At 34.5% G+C, this 26,959-nt stretch overlaps 2 protein-coding genes and 1 non-coding gene across 4 annotated transcripts; 1 reads left to right on the top strand and 2 right to left on the bottom strand.

Annotated features, from left to right (window-relative positions):
* Positions 1-17,133: 17,133 nt before the first annotated feature.
* On the top strand, positions 17,134-17,207 carry TRNAN-GUU. Its single transcript has one exon. It is a non-coding gene; the product is annotated as a tRNA-Asn (tRNA).
* Positions 17,208-17,665: 458 nt separating this feature from the next.
* On the bottom strand, positions 17,666-22,312 carry LOC120264257 (ATP synthase subunit gamma, mitochondrial). Its single transcript, XM_039272059.1, has 9 exons — positions 22,154-22,312; positions 21,683-21,729; positions 21,427-21,579; positions 19,829-19,942; positions 19,617-19,744; positions 18,562-18,684; positions 18,348-18,467; positions 18,073-18,194; positions 17,666-17,971 (listed from the first exon to the last, which is right to left on the bottom strand). The coding sequence occupies exons 1-9, from the start codon at positions 22,243-22,245 to the stop codon at positions 17,902-17,904; spliced, it is 969 nt and encodes a 322-aa protein (XP_039127993.1). The 5' UTR covers positions 22,246-22,312; the 3' UTR covers positions 17,666-17,901.
* A 1,018-nt stretch (positions 22,313-23,330) lies between these two features.
* Positions 23,331-26,959, bottom strand: LOC120265942 (uncharacterized protein At4g15545). Of its 2 annotated transcripts, XM_039273891.1 has the most exons (9): positions 26,657-26,959; positions 26,498-26,566; positions 25,455-25,508; positions 25,244-25,316; positions 24,761-24,847; positions 24,402-24,662; positions 24,016-24,058; positions 23,733-23,811; positions 23,331-23,642 (listed from the first exon to the last, which is right to left on the bottom strand). In XM_039273891.1, the coding sequence occupies exons 1-9, from the start codon at positions 26,927-26,929 to the stop codon at positions 23,550-23,552; spliced, it is 1,032 nt and encodes a 343-aa protein (XP_039129825.1). In that variant the 5' UTR covers positions 26,930-26,959; the 3' UTR covers positions 23,331-23,549. The 2 variants fall into 2 exon arrangements, with proteins under 2 accessions (XP_039129825.1, XP_039129826.1); XM_039273892.1 differs by lacking the exon at positions 24,761-24,847.

Here is a 26,959-nt window from a genome sequence, read left to right as displayed (position 1 = left end):
GAAGTATTCAACAAAACCCTCTCAAAGCTGTTGAAGAAAGCAATGTCTAAAAACAAGAGAGATTGATATGAAAGACTCCCGGAGATGCTATGGGCATATCGCACTGCCTATAGGACTCCGACACAGTGCACACCATATTCTTTGGTGTTTGGAACTGAAGCGGTCTTACCTCTCAAAATCCAGATACCCTCCCTGAGAATGGCATTGCAAAATGAAATTTCTAATGAAGATAATGTTCGCCTCCGCTTGGATGAGTTGGACTCTCTTAATGAAAAAATATTAGGGGTGCAACAAAATCTTGAAGTTTACAAAGCAAAAATGTCTCAAGCCTACAACAAGATGGCTCGTCTTTGAACTTTTACCAAAGGAGAGATGGTCCTTATCCTCAGAAGACCCATCATCACCAACAAAAAGGCTGGGGGAAAATTCAAAGAAAATTTGGAAGGCCCTTATGTTGTGGAGATCGTCTACGAAGGAGGCGCGTATCAACTTATTGATGCCAACGGAGAAAGACCGATGCCACCCATCAATGCCCGTTTCTTGAAGAAATATTATGTTTAATGTAAAAATGTTTGCCTATGACAGAACGTCTAATCCCTCACAAGAGTTGACTAGTCATGTACAATTAAATGCACTTCTCGAGGCGAAACATTCATTTTCATGCGTTTCTGTACTAAATTCATTTTTTGTGCTAAAATTCGTTCAATGAAATAAAAAGACATGTGTTTGTCTATGACGGAACGTCCAGCTACATGTAGACCGGTCATGCATAATTAAATGTGCTTCTTGAGGAAAATACATCAGTCCCTGTGTTTTTTTCACACAAAAAAAAAGAAAACAACAACAAAACAAACAAACAAACAAACAAACAAAAAATACAAAAACAAAACAAAAATACAAAAAAAACCCGAAAAAAAATAAAAATAAAAATAAAAAAACAACAAACAAGAAAAAAAACAAAAAGAAAATTAAAAAAAAAGAAAAGAAAAAATTCGAAAAAAAAAAAACTTATATATGTTAAACTGTTGAAAGTTGGAAGTTTCTTTGATGATGTTGCTCCAATCAAGGTCTTCAATCTGAACCGTTGAAATTTGATTTGAAGTCTACATGATTTATAAAAGAGAGTAGGAATGTGGGTCATGATGTAAGATACCACTTCTCTACGCTCAATGTTGATCAATGTGTTAATCGGATCATAACAAAAATCCAGATTGGTCTGTAATTTTTTATGAAAACTCTAGACTTGACAATACTCAATGTGAACAGTTACAATTGAGCCTCAGGTTCACCAATTATCAAAATAAAATCGCAAATCAAATATAAAATTCATTGATGATTGTCCTCGCACGATATTCAAATTCTAGCTCAAGATCAGGCGGTCAAAAAAGCTTCATTCCTCCTGAAATATTTTCTATATAATCAAGGTGTTCTGATCTTCAATGTGAATGGTGATGATTAAATTCTATGTTCATGTGACTATCATAAAAAAATTTGGCAATTTAGAGGCAGAATCTGCCTAAATTCCTGCCCAGCTACCTCATCATCAAGTCAAGCATCACATCCAAATCTTTTACACCCCACAGCCTCATCATGGCCCTTTGAGATATGGGGAACGGATATAATTAGTCCTATTGAACCACCATCATCTTTGGGAGATCGGTTCATATTGGCTGCGACAGATTACTTTTCCAGATGGGTAGAAGCAATCCCACTGAGAGAAGTCAAGACTGAGAATATCCTCAAATTCTTCAGGGAAAACATCTTATATAGATTTGGGACTCCAAGAAGAATTATTCCAGACAACGGCTCCGCTTTCAGAAGTTTTAAAGTTGGGAGATTCACACAGCATCATAAAATAGATTGGAGATATACCTCCATCTATAACGCTAGAGTAAATGGATTGGCAGGAGCATTCAACAAAACCCTCTCAAAGCTGTTGAAGAAAACAGTGTCTAAAAACAAGAGAGATTGGCATGAAAGACTCCCGGAGATGCTATGGGCATATCACACTACCTATAGGACTCTGACACAGTGCACGTCATATTCTTTGGTGTTTTTAACTGAAGCGGTCTTACCTCTCGAAATCCAGATACCCTCCTTGAGAATGGCATTGCAAAATGAAATTTCTAATGAAGATAATGTTCGGCTCCGCTTAAATGAGTTGGACTCTCTTGATGAAAAAAGATTAGGGGTGCAACAGAATCTTAAAGTCTACAAAGCAAAAATGTCTCAAACCTACAACAAGATGGCTCGTTTTCGGACTTTACCAAAGGAGAGATGGTCCTTGTCCTTAGAAGATCCATCATCACCCACAAAAAGGCTGGGGGAAAATTCAAAGCAAATTGGGAAGGCCCTTATGTTGTGGAGATCGTCTACGAAGGAGGCATGTATCAACTTATTGATGCCAATGAAGGAAGACCGGTGCCACCCATCAATGGTCGTTTCTTGAAGAAATATTATGTTTAATGTAAATTGTTTGCCTATGACGGAACGTCTAGTCCCTCACAAGGGTTGACTAGTCATGTACAATTAAATGTACTTCTCGAGGCCAAAAATTCATTTTCATGCGTTTTTGTACTAAATCATTTTTTGTGCTAAAATTCGTTCAATGAAATAAAATGACATGTGTTTGTCTATGACGGAATGTCCGGCTACATGTAGACCGGTCATGCATAATTAAATGTGCTTCCTAAGGCAAATACATCAGTCCCTGTGTTTTTTCACACAAAAAAACAACAACAAAAAAACAAGCAAACAAACAAACAAACAAACAAAATACAAAAAAAAAATCAAAATAAAAAAAACAACAAACAAGAAAAAAAATCGACATCGAAAAAAAAAACTTATTTATATTAAAGTATTGAAAGTTGGAAGTTTCTTTGATGATGTTGCTCCAATCAAGGTCTTCATCGGGTAACCAAATTATCTTTGATTGCCTTGAAATTTCTTTCAAATCATAAATACATGTTTAGTCTTCAATCTGAACAGTTGAAATTTGATTTGAAATCTACATGATTTATAAAAGAGAGTAGGAATGTGGGTCATGATGTAGGATACCACTTCTCTACGCTCAATGTTGATCAATGTGTTAATTGGACCATAACAAAAATTCAGATCGGCATGTAATTTTTTATGAAAACTCCAGACTTGACAATACTCAATGTGAACGGTTACGATTGAGCCTCATGTTCACCAATTATCAAAATAAAATCGCAAATCAAATATAAAATTCATTGATGATTGTCCTCACACCATATTCAAATTCTAGCTCAAGATCACACGGTCAAAAAAGCTTCAATCCTCCTGAAATATTTTCTATATAATCAAGGTGTTCTGATCTTCAATGTGAACATTGAATTTCATTCCGTTTATTGGATTAAGCTAACAACGATGTAAAAAAGCTGATGCCTAAAAAAAACTGGGGATTCATACTTCTCTCACTCAATCTGACTAAAATTCTACGTGAGAAAAGTACGAAGGGGCATTTGTTTATGTAATAGAAATTGCATGTTTTGATTCAAATCGAATAATTTTTTTTAAAAAAATTATTACATACAGTCAAATCATAATCGAATTAGAACAACATGTGGTTAACATAAATAAATTTCATTTTACTTGGATATATTCAAGATAAGTCTAGAAGACATTTTCGAGATAATCTAAAAAGTTAGAATCTGAAGATCAGCCGAGAGTACAGATCACGAGGCGATCTAAGATATCAAAATTATAAGATCAGCCTAGAGCACAGATCTCGAGACGATCTAAAATATTTAAATCACAATATCAGCCGAGAACACAGATCTTGAGGAGATCTAAATCATTCAAATCGCAAGATTAGCTGAGAAGCACAGATCTCGATGCGATCTAAAACATTTAAATCGCAAGATCAGCCGAGAGCACATATCTCGAGGTGAAATGCAAATTACAAAATGACCATTGAGAATAAATATCGAGCCAACCTGAGAAAGCACATATCTCGAGTTAATCTCAAATCTTAAGATAGCCCAAATACACATCCCGAGACAATCCTAAACTTCATATAGCCTAAAAACAGATCTCTAGGCAACCTAAGAAAGTGCAAATCTCAAGTCACCCAAACACATATCCCGAGGCAAAATTGATTTTTTTTTAAAAAAAAATTAATTTGAAATTAGATCCTATCTTTTCTTGATTTTATCCATTAACGAAGTTATGATTTTACATGTGATTTGACGGGGATTAGATTTTTTTCTTTTTTTGGAGATGAGAACAGCGCGAATTAAAAAAAGGGAAATCGGCGAAAAAGACGAACCAAGGAAAAAAAATTAATTAAAAAAATAATAAAAAAAGAAAGACATTTAAATTTTCAAATTTCGAATTTGAAATTAAAATTTATATATATATATATATATGTAAAAAATAAATAAATAAAATTAAAATAAAAAAAATAAAAAATAAAATTTAAGTTAAAATTTGATCCTATCCTATCTTATTCGTTATGATTCTCCGTGATTAGAATGTTAGTATAAGAATAGGCAGAGTTTTTAAAAGGGAGAAGAGACAAGAGAACGAAAAAAAAAGGAGGATTAAAAAAAAGAGAATTAAAAAAAATGAAAAAAAAGGTTATCTTCTCTCCCATGCTTATTTATAAAAATAAAAAAAATATAAAAAAACGGAAGAAGTCGCTCGCTGCTCGTCGCCGTTGCCATTGTTCATCGTTGCGGCATGCTTGATTAGCTGAAATAATGCTGCCAAGCATGCCATTCGACGCTGCTACTGCTCGCTGTCATTATTGCCTCTATTGTCTGCTGTTGTTGTTGCCTGACACCCTCCGCGCTGTTGGAGACATTGTCATTGGAGATGATATATAGACGCAATATATTATTAGTCAAAATACACTTCCATGTCTGTTGGACTTTATGATACGTGATCATAAGAAGAGTATCAAGAAGGAAACTTGTTGGACTATTTCAAACATTACAGCTGGGAATAAGGATCAAATACAGGTTGTGATTGTTGTTAATCTCATCCCTCCATTGGTTCATCTTATTCAAAAAGCTGAATTTGACATCAAGAAGGAGGCTGTTGGGCCATTTCAAATGCTTCCTTAGGCGGTACCCGTGACCAAATAAGGCTCTTGTGTGATCTCCTTGTATGTCAAGATACAAAAAGCTTCACAAGCATGAAAGCCGAATCTTATAAAAAAATCAAATCAAGTTTCAAATCAAATCCAAGATGCAAGTTCAAAGTCCAAGTTCCAAGTTTCAAACAAATCAACAAATGAGCTCAACAACCTCAGAGTTAACGTGTTGAAGAGTTCACACGTTGTAAAAAGCTTCACAAGCATGAAAACGAAAGTTTATGAAAAAATCAAATCAAGTTTCAAATCAAATTCAAGATGCAAACTGAAAAGTCCAAGTTCCAAGTTTAAAACAAGTCAACAAATGAGCTCAACAACCTCAAAGTTAAAGTGTTGAAGAGTTCACAAGTTACAAAAAGCTTTACAAGCATGACAGCCGAAGCTTATGGAAGGTCAAACCAAGTTTGTGATTCATCAACATAAGAAATTCACAGCTTGAAATCCAAATTAAATCTAAGATGCAAAATCAAAGATCCAAGTTTGAATGAATCAACCAATGAGCTCAACAACTTCAAAGCTAAAGTGTTGAAAAGTTCACGAGTTGCAAAAAAGCTTCACAAGCATAAAAGCCGAAGTTCATGAAAAGCCAAACCAAGTTTGTGATTAATCAATGCAGAGAATCTACAACTTGAAATTCAAATCAAATCCAAGATTCAAGTTCAAATGCCCAAAATGAAAGTTTTAAAGTTCAAGATACAAATTTCAAACAAATCAACAAATGAGCTCAATAACCTCAAAATTGAAGTGTTGAAGAGTTCACAAGTTGCAAAAAGCTTCACAAGCATGATAGCCGAAGCTCATGAAAAGTCAAACCAAGTTTGTGATTCATCAACATAGAGAATCCACAGCTTCAAATCCAAATCAAATCTAAGATGCAAAAATCAAATGTCCAAGTTTCAAATGAATCAACAAATAATCTCAACAACCTCAAGGATAAAGCGTTGGAGAGTTCACAAGTTGTAAAAAGCTTCACAAGCATGAACAACCAAAGCTTATGAAAAATCAAATCAAGTTCCAAATCAAATCAAAGAATGCAAATTCAAATGTTCAAGATACAAGTTTTAAATGAATCAACAAATGAGCTCAACAACCTCAAGGATGAAGCGTTGAAGAGTTCACAAGTTATAGAAAAAGCGAAACATAAAAAAAAATTCAAATGTCTAAGTTCCAAGTTTCAAATGAATCAACAAATGAGCTCAATAACCTCAGAGGTAAAGTGTTGAAGAGTTCACAAGTTACAAAAAGCTTCACAAGCATGAAAGCCGAAGCTTATAAAACAAATCAAATCAAGTTTCAAATCAAATCCAAGATGCAGGGTTAAAGTCCAAGTTCCAAGTTTCAAACAAATCAACAAATGCCAAGGAAAATAAAAAAAATAAATTAAAGATGGTGTATGAATGCCAAACAAAAAATGAAAATAAATAATAATAAAGATGGCTTTCAGTTTCAGGCACCAGGAAAAAATAATAAACGGGCATGTTGTCCATATGAAAAAAAAGAGGTGTTCATGGGATGAAGAAAAAAATAATAAAATAATAAAAGAAAAGGCATGTGCTCACGGATGATGAAAATAATAATAATAATAAAATAAGAGGAAAAAGCATGTGGATCATGGATGAAGGAAAAAAATAATAAAGGAAAGAAAGTATGATGAAGTGCATGGTTTCATGAAGCCTGATAATAAAAAAATAATAATAAATGGTGGAGAAAGTATGCCGTACAGTGCATTCAAGATGATTGTAAAAAAATGTGTACTGGCGTTCCATGTGCATGAAGAAGAATAAAAATATATATAAAACAAAAAAAGAGAGAGGGCATGGTATTCAAGATGTCTAGAAGTTGAAATAATGTATATACATGATATTCGATGATGCAATAAAAAAAAAAGTGAAGCTAGGGTTTGTGGTGATGCAAATACATGCTTACAAATCCTCAAGAAGGAAAAAGATTTTGGAGAAAATTAACTCTCTACAAAAGCATTGAACAAAATTCATGGGAAGAATAAACACAAACAAGAGTTAGATTCTTACCTTAAGGCGATTAGGATGAAGACTAAAGACTCTACGGTTTGAGAATACTCATACTTTCCTCTCTCTAGATTACGTGAGGAAACTACGAGGGGGGCACTTTGTTTATATAAAAAAAAAGTTTTAATTTGAATAAAATTTGAAGTATTATCTCTTCTCAAATAAGAAAAAAAATTAAATTTAAAGTTTAAATAAAGTTGATGGATAATGATTTATGTTTAAATATAAACAAAATTTTGGGCTTATCCATGCTTGAAAAAAAAAGAAGGGAGGAATTTTAACAAAAGCCCGATTCAATCTTTACTTAGACTAAAAAATTTTGAGTCTGAGTTTAAATGAAATTTGATGATGGTGAAATAATAATAATAATAACAATGATAAAAATAATTTTAGAGACTCGAATTTAATCCTAATTCGGATTAAATAAATAACTAAATTTAAAATTTGAAATAGAAATTTTGATTCTTATTCGGATAATGCTAATCAAATTCAAATAAAAAATCTGGATATTTGAAAAAAAATAAAGAGATATTTTTTATTAAAAAAAATCTCAACTGCATGGTGGGCCCGGATCCTTTGCTTTTGGTTAAAGAGGATGCATATAGGAAGGAGAGAGAGAGAGGATAGGATGATCTTCTCAACGGGGGGACCGCTAGGTAAAAAAAAAAAGGATGAGCATGGCATGAAGGGGAAGATGCTCTATCCATAGTGGGGGCCGCTAGGATAAAAAAGAAAGAAAAAAAATATGAGGGGACATCTTCTTAGATGAAAAGGCATGAAGAAGAATGAAGCTCTCTTCTATGGTGGGACAAAGGTGAGATAAAAAAATTCAAGGCATGAATAAGGTTTTCTTTCATGGTGGGGCCTGCCTTGGGAGAAGGCATGCATGCTTTTGACAGAGGTTCTCTTGCTCTTTTCTTCATCCGAATTTCTCCCTATCTTTCTAAGCTTCATCGGTGCTCTCCTTCCAACCGAACTCTATTCAACATCGCCGACGAGCATCATATCTACCGCGATCTTGGTGAGGTTCTCCGCCACATCCACGAGGAAGTCACCATTACATGCACCAAGGGGAAAGCCAACACCGTCAATGTCGGTGAGGTCATTCCATATGCATGGGACTTAACAAGAAAGTTCTATTGTGAAGATGAAGGTGAAGAAAGATCCTGTGGAGATGCCCAACAATAGTGATGTCCCCTCCACACACGGCAAGCAAAAAATCGTTCATAAGCCTTGAGAAGTTCATACCAAGTATATATATACAAGCATGTTTTGGTTTTGTTCAATCCATGCAAGATGCCATAAAAGAATTTTAGATGAAATTTCATGCAAAATACATACATATATATTATGGTTGTTAATCCCATGCATAATGCCATAAAAAAATGTCATCTTGATGAGGTAGATGAAATTCTATACAAAATGTATAAGATGTGTTCCGGTTGTATACCCTATGCCCATGCCATGAAAAAAATCTTTCATTAATGATGATAGTCTCTTAGTGGGACCCATTTCTCTGCATGTTTTGTTTTAAAATCATGCACATAGACAAGAGTATATGCATGCTATTTATTTTTACTCACAGTGGACACCATCACAAAAAAAAGTTTAAAAAAAAAGAGCGAAGGGTGAGAATGTGGACAGCATGGTGGTGACGATACATGGCTTATGCCGCCGTCATTACTTTAGCTAAAGATGAAAAGGAGGACAACGTGGTGGTGACGATATATGCCTTATGCCGCCGTCACTACCTTAGCTAAGGATGAAAAGGAGAACAACGCGGTGGTGATGATATATGGCTTATGCCGCCATTGCCACCCTGTCATAATCTAAAAATTGACCAGGCATCATTGGAGTCCAGTGATGGTCCCTTCAGCTTTGATTACTTAGTCCATGGCAAGCAAGATGATGTTCATAACCCTAGCACAAATCTCGAGGCGTGTCTTAATAGATTAGTTAAGTTCAAAGAGGTAGATGCTCTTATGAAATTCCATGCGAAAAAAAGAAAAGAAAAAAAAAAGAAGGAAAAGGCTTCTCATTAAAAAAAATCATAAGAAGGAAATTTTGGTAAAAAAAAAAAGAGTTTAAAAAAAATTTAAATTATGAGATTCATTTCTTGCGAAGGGGCATTTATGTAAATTTACAGGCTTGAAGACCTTTGAAACTTTTTTTAAACTCTTTGAGCTTATGGACCATGTTTGAGTCCATTGACTCTCTTTAGGAGTGATGAAAAATTCCAAAACCCTTAAAACTCTTTTTGAGCTGATGGACACTGTTTGAGGCCATTGACTCTCTTAGGAGTGATGAAAAAGTCCAAAACCCTTAAAACTCTCTTTGGGTTTCATAAAAACCTCTTTGAAGCCATTGAATCTCTTAGGAGTGATGAAAAATTCCAAAACCCATAAAACTCTTTTTGAACTCATGGACCCTGTTTGAGGTCATTCACTCTTTTAAGAGTGATAAAGAAAAGCGAAGCATAAAAAAAGAGAGAAAAAAAAAGAGAAAAATCAAATTAGAATCAAGGCATTAAAAAAATGATGAATCAACAGATGAACCCAACAAACTTGATTCTGATCAACACTTTAGCCTTATGAACTCTTCAACACTTTATCAACAACCTCAAGATTAAAGTGTTGAAGAGTTCATAAGTTGCGAAAAGTTTCACAAACCTGAAGGCCGAAGTTTATGAAAAATCAAATCAAGTTCCAAATCTAATCAAAGAATGGAAATTCAACAAATGAACCCAACAATCTCAAGGCTAAAGTGTTGAAGAGTTCGCAAGATGCGAAAAGCTTCACAAGCATGAAAGCCGAAGCTTATGAAAACTCAAATCAAGTTCCAAATCAAAATCTAAGATGCAAAAGATCAAATGTCCAAGTTTTAAGTTTCAAATAAATCAATAAATGAGCAACCTCAAGACTACAGCGTTGAAGAGTTCACAAGTTGCACAAAAGTTTCACAAGCCCAATAGTCGAAGCTTATGGAAAGACAAGTCAAGTATGTGATTCATCAACATAAAGGGTCCACAACTTGAAATCCAAATCAAAGTCCAAGATGCAAAATCAAATATCCAAGATACAAACTAAAAAATATCCAAGACTCAAGTTTCAAATAAATCAATAAATGAGCTCAACAACCTCAAGACTAAAGCATTGAAGAGTTCACAAGTTGAAAAAAAGCCTCACAAGCCTGAAGGCTGAAGCTTATAAAAAAATCAAATCAAGTTCCAAATCAAATCCAAAATGCAAGTCCAAATATCCAAGTTCCAACTTTTCAAACAAATCGACAAATGAGCTCAACAACCTCAAAGTTAAAATGTTGAAGAGTTCACAAGTTGCAAAAAAACCTCACAAGCCTGAAGGCCGAAGCTTATAAAAAAATCAAATGAAGTTCCAAATCAGATCCAAAATGCAAGTCCAAATATCCAAGCTCCAAGTTTCAAACAAATCAACAAATGAGCTCAGCAACCTCAAAGTTAAAGTGTTGAAGAGTTCATAAGTTGCAAAGTGTTTCACAAGCCTGAAGGCCGAAGCTTATTAAAAAAATCAAATGAAGTTCCAAATCAAGTCCAATATGCAAATTCAAAATACAACTTCGCAAGTTTTCTAAATCATGTCCAAGATGCACGTTTCAACCGTTGACGAAGACCAAAAGTCAACAAAAGTCAAAGCGCGATTTTCGGCGAAATAGTCAGAAGGAGATAAAAGGCTACAATTATTGTTGCGTCAAGATGATTAAATTCCAAACTTCTTGTACTTTCAATGAAGTCTATGAATTCATGAATGAAATTTATTTATCAAAATCTGTTTTTTTCTTCACACTTATTTTCTTAATCGGAGGTTACTGTAACAATGTCCAGTGTAATTAACACTAGGGGCTTGCCCCTAATGAAAGTCATGAAGCCACAATCTCTTGAAGTCTACAAAATATTAAAATTTGATTTGTGATCCATGCTTTTTGTTCTGGATGTTTTGGCAAGATTAAGGGATAAATAAAAATTTGATTTTAAAAAAAATAATACAAGATAAAGGCATGAGGATTCTCCATTGATGGAAAGGTATCGCTTGGAGGGTGGGACCCACCCTTCGCATTACTTTTTTTTGGGAGATGATGCACGTAGACAAGCATGCATGCTACTTATTCCTTCTCCCTTTCTTACTTTCTCTCTCAATGCCACTACAAAAAAAACCAACAAGGAACTACAATCACATCCACCATCTTCATTAGCAACCTCTCCTCGAGCTGAGGTAGGGGTTGGTTGCGCGGCACACTAGGCAGACATAGGTGCAGCCGAATATCTTCCGATGATAGTCAATATTAGCAGTACCTCCAAATCAAGAAGTGGTCGGAGAATATCCAGAGTGGCATTGGCGAGAATCTTCAGTCATTCAAGGATAACTCCCAGGCTCGTGTGCAGGCGCTGAAGAAGTTCCAATGTCTCGGTGTCACCCACTCTCCCACTAAGAAAACCATCGTCAACTCTACTCGGCCCACTAACTTCCCATGCCATCGGCATGGAGGTGATCTCCATTTTAGTAAACCTCTCCCTCGATTCTGATTCCAAATACAACATTATGCAGCCGACTAAGACCTCCCTCATCGCCGACATGCTCAATGAGGCACCATCGAGACTATGATCAACCTTATGAGGTTGATCATTGAAACGTTAATGGGGGAGCAGGGCTTCCTTTTCTGAGGTTGTCTCCAGTCTCAACCTTCTCATCAACCTTGTGAGATTAATCAAAGATTGATGCTTTCTCAATGGCTCATCCTCTGGCCTTGGTTTCTTGAAAATAATATGCACACACAAGCAAGGGTGTAGCCTCATTGTCGCGATCGATGCGGTGCCGCAACTCGTCAGGGTACTCCCTAAAGTAAGCCCCGATCCACTCAAATAAGGCTGCCATTCCAGAAGGCCAGTCTGCATTGAATGACCTCACACCATTCCCAACTTAGTATGGCTTTTGATGAGAGTCTACAAAGCTTACACGCAATCCTCATTGTCAATATTGTGGGTGGTATGCAAGCTTGCTGTCAAAATTGGACTGGCCACCAAACATTACCACTCTCTTCATCTCCAAGTGCAAGTTCACCAGAGCCATCCAATAAAGAAGAAGAAGAAAAAGATGAAGAAGAAGAAGAAGAAGAAGAAGAAGAGCATGAAGAAAAGGGTTAGAGAAGAAGGTTGCTTTAGGACGGTTGATGATGAGGCATAAGGTTGCTCAACCGAAGTTCAACAACAAGGTACAATATTCATGGAATATATATAATAATAATGAAAGAGGTATAAAAAAACAAAAGAAAAAAAGAAAACCTGCTTCCTACGTGATAAAAAAAAAACAATACCCATACCATGATATGCGTTGGGTTCCACTTATATATGATATCTATATAATGCATGTTCAATGCAATACCATGCGCGTTCCTTGAATATATATATGCATGCATGTTTTTCTTAAAGCAACTCTTTTCAAAGCAAGCAAGCAAGCATACCCTTCATATATTGCATGCAAGTATGCACTCCTATATGTGTTTTCTTTCTCTGAACGCCATCATAAAAAAAAGGGGGTGAGAGCAAGCTAAGGATGAGAAAGAGGACAGTGTCGTGGTGACGATATATGTCTTTTGCTGCCGTCATCACCTTGGCAGAGCCCAAGAAGTCAATGTTCTCCGTATACCTAAATTGCATAAAACCGACTTAATAGGTTCGTCAAGTGGCTATTCCTTCAAGGAGGTTCAATGCAATACCATGCACGACCCTTACTTTGATGAACTATAGTATGCATGCATCTTTTGCTTAAGAAATCAAGCATGATTCATCTATGATGCTATGCCCACATGCATCCTTTCTTCTTCTTGGTTATGCTAGTGTGCAAATGTGAACCAAATTAATATACTTCATGTACTCATGCCATGCATTGTGTTGAAGTTCTCTCTCTTGGTTCACATAATATATATATATATATATATATATATATATATATATATTTGTGAACACAAATGCGAAATTGTGAAAATATGAAAATATGATAGCTTGAGGGTTTAATTGCAAAAACCATGAAAAATATGAAAATGTGAAAGTTTAGGGTTTTATTTGCAAAATTTGATAAAATGTAAAAAAATGATGAAAAGTTAGAGGGTTTAAATGCAAAAAAAGAGGGGAGAAAAAAGGGTTTTAGTAAAGATGAGGGGTACTTTGGTAATTTTACAACCCCCCCCCCTTTTTTTCTCAGTTTACCGTGATGTTCAATGCATGGTGATAGCTCTCTTCGAGAGGGCATGTCCATTCCCTCTTGACAGTCACCGAATAGGCTATTGAAGACTCTTAAAGACCCTCTTCAAGCTAGTTGTGATGTCCAATGCATGGCAACTGCTCTCCTTGAGAGGGTCTCTCCATTGCCTCTTGACAGTCACATAAGCTGAAAGAGTTGATGAAAAGCTTTGAAGAACTCTCTTGAATCTCGCCATGATGTCTGGTACATGGCAATAGCTCTCTTTGAGAGAACCTCTCCATTGCCTTTTAACACTCACAGGGAGATTATTGAGGACTCTTCTTTGAAGATGTTTATCCAAAATGTGGTCTAATGTAAAACATGCCACACTCTGGAGTTAAAAAAATGATGTTTTATGAATTGAAAGAAAGCTTTTCTATAGGCAAGACAAAATTTAAATTAAAAAAAAAAAGAAGGAATGTCTCACATGGAAGAACGGGTCACTCATTAGTCAACAAAAAAAAGGAAGTGAAAAGAAATATATTCAAATATCACAAAAAAACCAAGCTAATGACTCGACAAGGCGAATGAATCATGGAATGGTAATTTTAAATGAAATGACAAATGAAACTTTAAAATTTTAAGATATAAGGAAATCAAAGGCTTAAAAAGTTTCACAAGTCAAAGTTATAAGGGCTTCACAAGCATGAAATGCCAAAGTCCTCAAATACCAAAATTAAAAGAGATCTGACTCATGTTTACAACTTGAAATCCAATCCAAGACTAAGCAATCTAAAGTTATCACACAAAAGGTCACACCTCGATGATGTGCAAGTTAAACCTCAAAGCATTAGAGAGTCAAGATGTAAAAAAAATCAAATGAAAAACAATTGATTCAACAGTCTTAAGACTTCAGAAGTCAAGATTCAAAGAGTTTCTCAAGTCAAGACTAAAAAAAAGAGAAATCAAATCAAATGAATTGACAATTGAACTCAGAAGTCTCAAGATATCAGAAGTCGAAGACTCAAAGAGTTTCACAAGTCAAGACCTGAAGGAAGCTTCACAAGCATGAAAGCCGAGCTTTTCAAAAGTGAAGTCATATAAAAACAAAGTTTGTGATTCATCAACATAGAGATTCCATAACTTGGAATCCAAATCAAATCCAAGATGCAAAAAATCAAATTTAAGATGTAAACTCAAAATATCCAACGCGAAGTTTCAAATGAATTAACAAATGACCTCAAGACTAAAGCGTTGAAGAGTTCACAAGTTCTAAAAAAAAATTTCACAAGCATGAAAACCGAAGCTTATGAAAAGTCAAATCAAGTTTGTGATTTCAACAACATAGAGAATCTACAACTTGAAATCTAAATCAAATCCAAGATGCAAACCTAAAATATCCAAAATTCAAGTTTCAAACAAATCAACAAATAAGCTCAACAACCATAGAGCTAAAGCGTTGAAGACTTCACAAATTGTAAAAAAGTTTCATCAGTATTAAAGCTGAAGCTTATGAAAGGTCAGATCAAGTTCCAAATAAAATAAAATTAAAAAATCAGAATCAAATCCAAGATGCAAATTTTAAATGAATCAACAAATAAGCTCAACAACCTCAGGGCTAAAGCATTGAAGAGTTCGCAAGTTTTCAAAAAGTTTCACAAGCATGAAAGCCGAAGCTTATGAAAAGTCAAATCAAATTTCAAATCAAATCAAAGAATGAAAATTCAAATGTTCAAGTTCCAAGTTTCAAATAAATCAACAAATTCACTCAACAACCTCAGCAACCTCAAAAGTTAAAGGGTTGAAGAGTTGACAAATTATAAAAGGTTTCACAAGCATAAAAGCCGAAGCTAATGAAGAGTCAAATTAAGTTCATGATCCATCAACATGAACATCCCACGACTTGAAATACAACTAAAATCTAAGATGCAAAAATCAAATGTCCAAGATACAAGTTTCAAACAAATCAACAAATGAGCTCAACAGCTTCAAATGTTAAAGGGTTGAAGAGTTCACAAGTTATAAAAAAAATTTCGTAAGCCTGAAAGCCGAAGCTTATGAAAAATCAAATCAAGTTCCAAATCAAGTCTAAGATGCAAATTCAAGATACAAGTTCACAAGCTTCTAAATCATGTTCGAGATGCAAAGTTTGAAGAAGACCGAAAGTCAACAAAAGTCAAATCGGGCTTTTCGTCGAAATAGTCGAAAGGAGATGAAATGCTACAGTCATTGTTGTGTGAAGATAATTCTAAAAGTCTTATATTTTCAATGAAATCCATGAATTCATGTTTATTGAAATGAATAAAATTTATTTGTCACAATTTATTTCCTTGTTCATACTTATTTTCTTAATCGGAGGTTTCTGCGACAATATCCAGGGTAATTAACATTAAGGGCCCCCCTAATGGAAGTCATAGACTCATAATCCCTTGAAGTCATAAAAAAAATTAAAATTTGATTTGTGATCCATCATTTGTCAACCGGCCGACCCTAATTGAATAGCCGGGTGAGGAGAAAGGAGCCCACAAAAATAATAATTTCATTAGCATTTCAAATGGCTAAGTGGGAACATAATGCCTAGAATGAACTATGGGTGTGTTTGGATGCAAGGATTTATCCCCAAGGAATGGGAATCAATCCTTGTGGCATGTGCATGCCCATGTTTGGGCATGCACCAAGAGGCATGGGAAGAGGAGGGGGGTGGGGGTGTGCTTATCCCCCTCATTTTAGGGGGATTAAGCATGCCATGATGAGGTATTGACATTTTTACCCCTTATAATATTAGATTTATTTAAATTTTAGTGATTTACATTGTATTTATATTGTATTGGATGGAAATTAAGAAAATGACATGATATACATTGTATTTATTTTTAAAATATTAGATTTATTTATATTTTAGTGATTTAAAAATAATTAAATTTGGACATTTATTTATTTTAAATAAAAATAATTAAATTGTATTCGTCAATTTAAATGTATAAATTTAAAATTTTATTTAGAAAATGAATACATTAATAACTCATTTAACTTTTTTTTTATAAAAATTGGAGCCATTTAATAATTTTTTAATTAAGATATAATATTTAATTAAAATATCAGGGGTACAAAAGTAATATTACTAAAAAAAATTTCCTATACCCTCTCCTATTCCCATTCCCTCCAATAAAACATTTCCCATCCCCATTCACTCTTCCCTAATTATATCCCCATCCTCTTCCCCTTCCCAATCCCTATATTTTCTCATTCCTTTCAACGGAACGGACCCTATATTTATTGGACAAAACTAAAATCAATAATATAATTAAATCAAAATCGCCTCCTTAACTTAAATAAAAAAAAAATGATAATTATATTACCATATCAAAATATTGCAATTAGCTCCTGAATTATATAATAACAGACTAATTTTTATATAAACCAAATTTATTGGTAATATATCTTGACTATAATTATATTTTAACAAAATCCTAAAAACACTTTCCTTACTGTCTTTGCTTCTTCTTTTCTTTCTTCGCCTTTAAAGAATTTTTCTTCATTTTAATCTTGATTTAAAGTAATGCCAATATTTGACAGTTTTATTTAAAACTAAGCCATACTTAATAATAGACTACTTGCTTAAATTCAATGAAAATTTAATGGATTATCGCTACTAACCAACTGTTTTCGAGGTACATTTATTAAAAACCAATAATAATTTTCTATAATAAATTAAAAAAATATAAAATACATATTAAATTTAAGATTTAGTAAATTTATTGAAGACGATCTTGAAGCTGGAATAGCTCAGTTGGCTAGAGCGTATGGCTGTTAACCATAAGGTCGGAGGTTCGAGCCCTCCTTCTAGCGTTACTCTCTCCTTTTTATTTTTTTCACCCTTTTTTAAAAAAATAATAATAATAATTCCTCTTAATTTCGCCTGAACCATTTAAAGAAGACCCTCAACATTTTTTTTTGTTTATAAAAAACCTGCATTTTCTAAAAAATTTTAAAAACCATAAATTGATAGAGCGCCAAGAGCATTTTAGAGAAAAAAATTATATATAAACCAACCACAGAAAATATTACACAATAACTTATCGCACTTAATACGATATATTTAAATTTATTAATTCAAACTTAAATTCTATATTTATCCTACTTTCCACAAACTGTCACACAGCCTTCACTTTCAAAACTAAGTCCAATAGAGAGATAACAAGCACACACCTGACACCACAGAGCATCCTAAACTTCATTACTATAGCCCTAATTCATTCAAACTAAAGGAAAGTCTTATTAAAATAGAACTCCAACATTTTTCAACATGAAAACTTCCTGGTAATTATAGAAAAAGATAAGTGTAAAATTAAACAACAATCTAACATTTCCCACAGGGATACATTGCAAAAAGAGCATGAGAAAATTCACCAGTGACAAAAGTAATGGAAGTTTAATCCCAAAGGCATTAATTGACACATCTCTGGGATGTTATTGTTGCAGAAAAAAAGAGATCGATGTTGAACAAGAAAACAACATAAAGATTAAAGTCCGTGATTCAAGTCTAGCCCTCGAGAGCTGATGCTCCTGATATAATCTCAATCAGCTCTGTCGTGATCGATGCTTGGCGAGTCCTTTACAAAAGTAACAAGAAGGGAAGTCTCAGATTTAATGTCAGCGATACAAGAACTTGACAACTTGTACACAGGCATGAAGATAAAAGAGAGAGACAGACCTGTTGTAAGTGAGTGTAAGGCGATCAAGCATTTCACCGGCATTTCTGCTGGAACTGTCCATAGCCGACATCCTCGCTCCTAATTCACTGCATGCATTTTCCAGCGCTGCATTAAACAGAACCTGCGCCAGAAAAGAGAAGCGCTGAGGGAGATGATCATGAACTAAATACAAATTATGGTAGTACAGTAGTGTGTAAAAATTTAAGTAATATAAACAAGACAAGAATCAAAATTAGTGAAAGAACATATAGTGAGTATAGAAAAATTAACATACACAAGAAAATTGGAACTCTGCAAGATTCTGAAGAATTTCAGCTTTGGTTTCACCCCCTTCAATTTCATATGAATCCAAATCACCAAGCTTGCCACCAGCTTCAGACTCTCTCTCGACAATCTTTAAAAATAAAAGAATCATCAGGTAAGATCCTTCTTGAGTGTGCTGAGTAAGTTTATGACAAATGTTTAAAAGGTTAAGGATCTATTTTCACCTCAGGAGACAATATTGTGTTAATAGTGGGCAGGAATTGGACGACTGACTGGAACTTGTTATATACAATCCTCAAAGCATCATATTCGACATTCTTCAAGATATCATCCGCAAGAACTGAAACCTGATACATTAAAGGAAAATAAAGACCCAGTATAAGGACAAATGTGCCAGAAATACGTAAACACATCCAATAAATAATAATCATACTGCCAGACCAATGCAAATTTAGAACACCTTAATGATATATCATAGATTACAGTTCCCAGGATCAATGAGCATGAGGTTTTTATAATCCATGAAAGAATTTATGTGAATGACCAAATCTCGAAAATGAAATCCATAATGATTTTTTTTATCAATGAGAAACAAAACAAATGGGTAGAATAAGGGGATATCCCCATTTTTATTTTTTTTTAACAGTATGAAGGAATCCATATATTACAAATGAAGAAACAGAAGAAATTTAGCACCTTGTTCAATTAAACCAGGCCACTAGAAAGAGTCTGGAGGGTACTTGGAGTTCCTTTTCAAAATCTCAGGTAACTTTTAACCACAAGGACCCAAGAGAGAGACATTTAGAAACTATGCAACTACAAATGTGCAGTGTAAAAATGGATGCTTTAGTAAAGCCAATCAACGGAATAATAAATGGGGAACCTCTCCTGTGTGTTGATAAATACCTTCAGCTTTCTTATTTTCCCCAAATCCTAAGTAGAGGCATGATTTTGCCATTTTGGAGGCATTAGATTCTGCCAATTACTATAGAAATTTAAATATAACAATAATTAACTGTATGTATACTAATCTTCATATTTCTTTTGGATAAAATGAGAAAGTGAAGGCAGTAAAATATCATGTGTTGAGATGTTTGATTTGCAAGATAATGGAGCTTGAACTAGAAAACATATATCAAACAGGTTCCATGAATTGTAACATCTAATAGCAGCTAAAAATCACAAAATTTGAAATAAATGTCAATAGAATCAGATGTTCATGCAACAGAAATGCTACAATTGCTCATAAATGATAATTACTACAACAAAATAGTATGACCTGAGTAAAATTAAGAGGATTCTTCTGCAACTCAGATATGGTCATCTCAATATGATTCTTTGAGTCACGCATCAGCTGAACCTTACCCTTCTCCCCCAAAACAACATACTTTGTTTCCTTCTCAGGGCCTGATAGCAAGAAATGTTTTTCAAACTGTTATTTAAATTACCAAATTAAAGCTAAGAAGTCAAGATACCATGTCATTACAGTACCAGAGGTCACTTTGAAAAGAGATTTGCTGATCTTGACAGACGTTGAATTGATGCCTCCACAAAGACCTTTGTCAGAGGAAATCGTAATAATAACATTCTTCTTCACATCAACACCTGTAGGTGCAACCAGTCAGGCAATAACAAGAGAACCATGGTCATAGATTTGCAACTAAACAACAAAAATAAAAATAAAATGAAGTATCTAAAAGCCAGCCATCAAACATCCACCAAGTGCTTGATAGAAATCTAATACTACTTTGTTGTACAAATCAACTGCTCTCCTTATCATTAGGTTTCTCATCAACAATTAATTACAGGGCCTTTTCTTTGAAAACCTGGAATTAAGAAGATTTGAAGTATCCTTTTAAAAATTATACATGGATGTTCTGTGTACTGGTACCGCATCCAAACAACATATACTACAACATATACAAATACACGCAGTTAATACTGATCTGCAAGTGGAGGAATTGGAATTTTCTTGCAAGATTAGGAGGTGTTACACCTCCCACCATAGTAATTCTGTGAGTGTAGCTGATAGCCCCCTCCTTTTATTCCCTCAGCTGGCAATTCTATCAGATCCAAATTCTTTTTTGAGATTTAATATAATCCTACTCTATCTGCCTAGACCTTAAACCATGATGGATCCTTTGCGGGCACCATATTATTGTTACTCCTACAAATAGCATGACTAGCATCAATAGTAGCGAACCTAGAGATCTAGCACCCTCAGCTGTCCACCTTAAATTGTCCACTACAATTTCATGGTTGTGGATGAGGAATTATACCTAGAAATGAAGGATATGCAAGCAAAGGTTGCAAAGAAAGAACCTAGGAGCACTAAAGCAAAGTCAACAGTTACCATTGAGGAAACATGGAAAGAAACAAGGGAGGTCGAATCCTCCAAGAAGGGAAAAGAACTTAAGATATGGACTAAAGGTGATTGATGGTGTTTTGTATGCAATAAAGTCAAATGGGAAGCGTTGCCAATTGTAGTTAATAACTAAGAGGAAATATAGAGTATGTGAGTGAACAAAGCCAAATAATCCATAAGAAAAACTGGATACTATCAATCTTACAAAAGTCCATTAGTCAAACCATTAATTACTTTCCACCATGAAATATTTTGAAAGAGACCATAACAAGTTTATCAATAAAAAAGTGGCCGGGCATTTCAATTCTGTTGATCTGTTACGGGGGACTGATATTTTGTAAAACAGTTAGTGAACTGACTAGGAGGTGCATATATTGAATTTATTCCAACCAAGCCCCCGCCACCAGAAAATGTTTTGGAAAAGACCATGAACAAGTTTAGCAACAAAAAAATGACCAGGCATTTCAATTTTGTTAAAATGTTACTGGGGATTGACATTTAGTAAAACAGTTGGTGAAATGACTATGAGCTTTCATACTAATATCATGCATATATTAAATTTCTGTCAACCAAGCCCATATATTGATTATTTTTGGAGTTAAAAAAACACATTAAAGCTAAAGAGTCTAAAACACAGATATTTTTCATAAAATAACAGAAGGGATTCTATAAGACTCAAGCCTACAAGGAAACGAGTATTAAGAACCACAACAACAATACATACTCGGGGCATCCCCAAGGAGTGCAGTAAATGGCTGCCAAAGGCCACGAGAGTTTTCAGTCCTGACTTGCACTGCCCTCAGCTTCGATGCTGCAACCATCTTCATAGCTTTTGTAATTTTCTGGATGTTCCTAACACTCTTCATCCGATTTCTCACTGCAAATCATTAATGAACCCATAAACAAACCAAAAGCAAACAATTAATCTTATAAAAGCACCAATCTGATCTCAAAGGCTGGCCGCAATAAAGGTCCCTTACCAACTTGAGTTGAAACTCCCCGAACACCCAGGGCGGCACTTGATTCTCTGCAAATCAGAAGCTAAAGTTAGGATTCTCAAAACTAATGCAGCAACAGAGAATCCAAGTGCCAAAAATAAGTTTGATCACAAAATAGGCACTCCAAGTGATCTAAAAATAACTTCCATTTTCCATTACCAATCCAAAACCATGCCAAAATTCCATCTTTCAGCAATCATTATCAGTTATTAGATAAAACACTGATTCCTCAACCACAATTAATCTCAACACCACCATTCATCAAAACATAATCTACAAAGGGGAGAAATTGAACGATTCATCACCCACAACTTCAATCAACAACATCCCAAAGCCAATAGTTCAAATGTAGAATAAAGCCCCGAGATTTGGACCAAACAACGATAACTTAATCAGATGAATCCATAAGAAATAGCAAGATCGACCGCTAGAGATTAGGGTTAGGGTTCTTACTCAGAAAAGATCGCGGATCGAGCCACAACTGGGGAAGGATTGGAGGAGAGGAGGAAGCGCCTCCCCTCCCGTCGCAGCGCAGCCATCGCCATCGGAAATCCGGTGCCAAATGAGAGAGATCAGAAGAAGAATGGGCTGCGTTTGTTTTCACTGAGAAAAGAAAAGCTCTTGTAGATTGAACACTGTTATTTTTGCAGATACACCCTCTAAACTTATTAAATTACTCATCGGTCCTTATTTCTTCATTTTGATTTGATAAGTTGATTCAAGTGAACAGTGATGATTATGCTCTTATGAAATAAAATATGTGTATTTCTTTATTTTATATGAGCTTAAAAGAAATATATATATTTGTTTAGTTATAACGTGACTGTTTTGTTTTGATTTTTATCTTTTTTTTTCCCAAAATTAATAAAGTTAATTAAAAAGTGAGGGTGATTTGGTTTTTTATAATGATGTTTGCGAGGCATATGACTATATATAATTTCTATAAAACTTGGTTAGAAATTATCAGTTTTGTTTATTTATATTTTTTATATAATGAAAAGATTGTTTATTCTTATAATTTCTATTAGTTTGTAAGAACAGATTTATGCTAAGTATTTAAAAAGAAACAATGACTTATAAAAATATGTTACGTGAAAGATTGTCATTTTCATCAACAATTTGGGAAACAACACAAATGTTTATTATATATATATATATATATATTGAAAATTAAAATCAAATATTATGATACAAAATGGTAGTGTTGCTGATAAATCATCAGTTAAACCAAAATAAGGTAATGATGAAAAAGGTAAGAGAGCATGAAAGTCATAAATATAATTCAAAAAATAATCAAAACGTAGAAATAGAGATAGAGAAAGAATCCAAGAGAAAGAGAAAAAGAAAAGAAAAGAAAAAGAAAAAAAGAAAAAAGAAAAAAGAATAGTCTGATATTAGAGCAAGTCTCACTGTTTCATATTCTTCCCTTAATTCTATTTCTAACATCTTAAAGCTAAGTCAATAATACAAAATCTTTGCAAGAGATACAAGTAAGACTACAATTCATACTGCAAGTTACAAATGAAAGATCTAAAGAAAAATTCAATAATCCCTTAAATAATGCCAAGTTCATTAACCGTCCATCAATGAAACAATTTTTATTCCTTTTTATCCCTAAATTGCAAAAAAATAAAAAAATAAATAAAAAAATCTTCACATTATTATCTCCTGGAGACCTTTATCTTCCAGAATACATTCATCAAAATAGAAAGATTTCAAACAATTCTCAGGACTCTCACTAATTTACATAAACATGGTAGATCAATGCAGCAATGCATATCAACGAAAATGAAATATTTGTCTGATGAACCTACACAGAGTAGAAAAACAAAAGGAGATAACATAACACTCAGTGAAGGTTTCGGGAGATCAGACTTTCAAATATGGCATAAAGATCTTTGTTATCAGAGCCAAAAATCTCATCGGCTTTTTGAAGTGTTTCCTGAAGACGGGCAAAAGAATTGCATGTATAATAATACAAAAATGATTAATGAAAATATTATCAAAAGCTCAAGCATTTAGCAACTTTTACCTCTCGTGTTTGTTTGTGCGAGTTCAATTCTTTAACATTAGCTAGGAATGCACTGAATTGCTCGTAAGATAAACGGCTCCTGAGGAACAGAAACAAGAGCAACTGAAAAGTTAATTCTGCTCTGACTATTAGAGACCGAGAACTTATGTCATAGCAAATACTTCAAAGAAACTAAGTCAATTATAGGAATTTAGTTCTGTTAATTATAATCCTTTTGTGTATTGACGACTAGTGCAAGATATGAAAAATGCCAATCTTTCACAGTGAGACACTGGGAAAATACCGGACTTGGCGAAAGAACTCTTTTCCATCAACTCGGGTTCTTCCTGAAACCATACAAATAAGTTGACTGAGTAAAAGAATTTAGGAATTCACACTGCCATCTGAAATAATAATTTATTAGTATGCCACGAGCCAATGTATAACTTGCAGATGCAAATGTAAATTGCCAAACTCCAGCTCACTTTCTTCAGAAAGCATGAAATAAAACTTGATATCCAAGATCAGTTGAAATAAAACTTGAATGACCAAAAATAGATAAATTCTGATCAAATTAAACCAGCTACGGTAAGATAGTTTACGACAAATTCAATTGCTTGTTATATATTTTGGCGGAAATAACAGACATGCCTGTAACTATTTTAGATTATTTTTTAAGTCAATAGAAACCTGTTTGAGGCTCGGTGTCGAAAGGAGAGGTCATCGAGCTGTGGGTGCTTGATGGCAATGAAGAATAAATGGATGACCTTTCATCAAACGTGTTCCTCGAACTTGAAAAAGAAATAGAATGTCGCCGAGGAGACACAGGATTAGATAATCTTGCAGGTGATCTCGTTGAAGAAAGCCTTGGGGGAGAATGAGGAGGAGTTCGACTTGGAGTACTACTATGGGATGCTAAGGAGACACTCCGTAGTATGCTGTCCTTAGAGACTGCAAAAGAAGACAACAAGAAAAACCAGATATCAGAAAACAGATATCTTATCTACAAATTATTGAGCACTAGATTTGTATGTTCTGCATCACAGTACCATTATTCTCAGAAAACGAGCTTCCTGATTCTGAGATATGAGACTTTGCAGAAGGCGATTTTAAAGCTGACATAGCAGTTTCCTCTTCTGAGGAAAAAAAATTCTCTAATGGTTCACATATGAAGCATCTTTGGATTGGGGGAATATTGACAAAAAAGAAGATTAAAAAATTAAGTGAAAGAGAATTATGAAAAGAAAAAAAAAAGAGAGAGAAAATTTGAATTAATGCATTCGTCTCTCATTCGCTTATCCATCTTATTTCTTCCATACCACTATAAATAATAAAACATTTTTCCCTCGTCTTTTCTTTACTTCTCTTTGCATATCATCTACTTGTTCTCTATCCGAACACTGGAAAAATGAGCCTATGTATTGAATACATCATATACTGATACTTGAAATCTAGGCAATTAAATGTCAGCCATGGAATTAGGTATGAACCATAAATGAAGTTTATATTAGCAGAAGCAAATTCTAATATACCTCCATGAAGTAATCCTGTTGAGTAACTTGAAGTATCTGGTGTTTGTGGTGAAATCACTCTGGGAACTCCTACCTGAGAAAATAAAACTTTTATTTGGGCGGCCAAACAGTTTGTTTCAATCCAAGATACGTAAATAAAAGATGTCCCAAAATTTTATTTATCAAACTATTTGCAAAAAGGATGCTACCAACAGGTTTAGAGACAACTCACTGTACTATCCTCCTCCTGAAGTGACTGCATAAGGGTCTTTCTGAACATCTCCAACTGCACAATTGAAAAAAAAAGGTAATATAGTCAGCACTATCTTTTATGCAAGAAAATCATCCTGCACTTTCCAAATTCACTGCTGCACATCTCAAGGCCTATCTATGGCTAAATTCAACAAGGATATGAAAAGGTTAAAAGCAGAGATAGAAGTAAAAGAAAAAAGAAGTTTTGCGTAATACTTGTGTGTAAGACTCAAGTAAGAGTTTGGTAATTGGTGAAAAGAACATTTTAGAGTAAACTACACAGTACTGTGGGAATTTATAGTAACTAAATACACAATTATGAAGTAAAAAAGGAACCCTCAAAGCAATGTGCTAGCAAAGTTTAACAGAGCATAACAGAAGTCCCTGATGAGTTTTATTGCACAAAACCGCCAAAATCAAAGTACTCCCTCTTATTTTCTTTGGCAGCGAACAGAAAAACATTATCTGCTACCTTCTTATGGTCCATATTTTACTGAATAAAACAAAATTGGCATTTTACAGGGAAAAAATAAGTACATAATTGTATTAAAAAAAACTACCCATTTCAGGATGAATATATACCATTCTTAATCTAATTGCACTTCAACAAAACATTATCAATTTGATTTGATCTAACAATGATTACCGTGAAACAGAGTATGAACTGAAAATCAACCAGAGCCTGAACAACAAAACTCTTTCCTAAACTAAAACTAGTTTCATCCATTTTGGGAATTTCCAATCAAAAGAAAACAAAATGCAAAAAATTCATAAAATTAAGGTACCATCATCCATGTTTTGAATCCACAAGCTATTCTGATTCTATATTAACAAGTAAATAACTTTTTTAATTCTAATCACAAAGACCAACCTTCAAGCAATCCTTTTCCAGATTAAATGCAACAAAAGTAACTTAGAAAAAAACCTTGCGTGCATGAAGATTCAATTGAGTAATTCTAATTTCTAACAAGCAAATTGAATCAAATCCAAGAAGAACAAAACAAAGCTCAATTCATCAACAACCTTTGAAACATCGCGGCTGAGCTTCTTGACAGTATTCGACAGCGAAGCATTCTCGTTGATGAGACTCTCCTGCACAAAAGAGCAAGCATTGAAAACGAGGGAAAATAAAGAGAGCACCACAACGCAACGCGCAACGCAATGAAGCAGTGAATTGGGGACCTTCTCCTGCTGGGCAATCTCGAACTGCTGAGATATTTGGGAGGCAGAGGCGTCAAGGGTCTCGACCTGGGCGCGGAGCTCGGCGATGAGGTCGTCCCTTTCGGCGAGCCATTGGCGGAGGCGAGAGGACTCGGCCTCGAGCTTGGAGACACGGGTGGCGAGGGCGATGGAGGTGATCTTGCGGGCGATGTCGAGCTGCTCGAAGGGATCGGAGGGGAGCACGGCGAGCACGTCGTCGGAGAGACCGAAGCCATGGCCCTGAGAACCCGCCATTGCTCACCAAAGCTTCTCCTTCCTTTTTTT

The sequence above is a fragment of the Dioscorea cayenensis genome, chromosome 7 (assembly GCF_009730915.1).
Source record: "Dioscorea cayenensis subsp. rotundata cultivar TDr96_F1 chromosome 7, TDr96_F1_v2_PseudoChromosome.rev07_lg8_w22 25.fasta, whole genome shotgun sequence".
Lineage (NCBI taxonomy): Eukaryota > Viridiplantae > Streptophyta > Magnoliopsida > Dioscoreales > Dioscoreaceae > Dioscorea > Dioscorea cayenensis.
The sequence above is the reverse complement of the archived record's forward strand: the minus strand, read 5'-3'. Positions and strand labels throughout refer to the sequence as shown.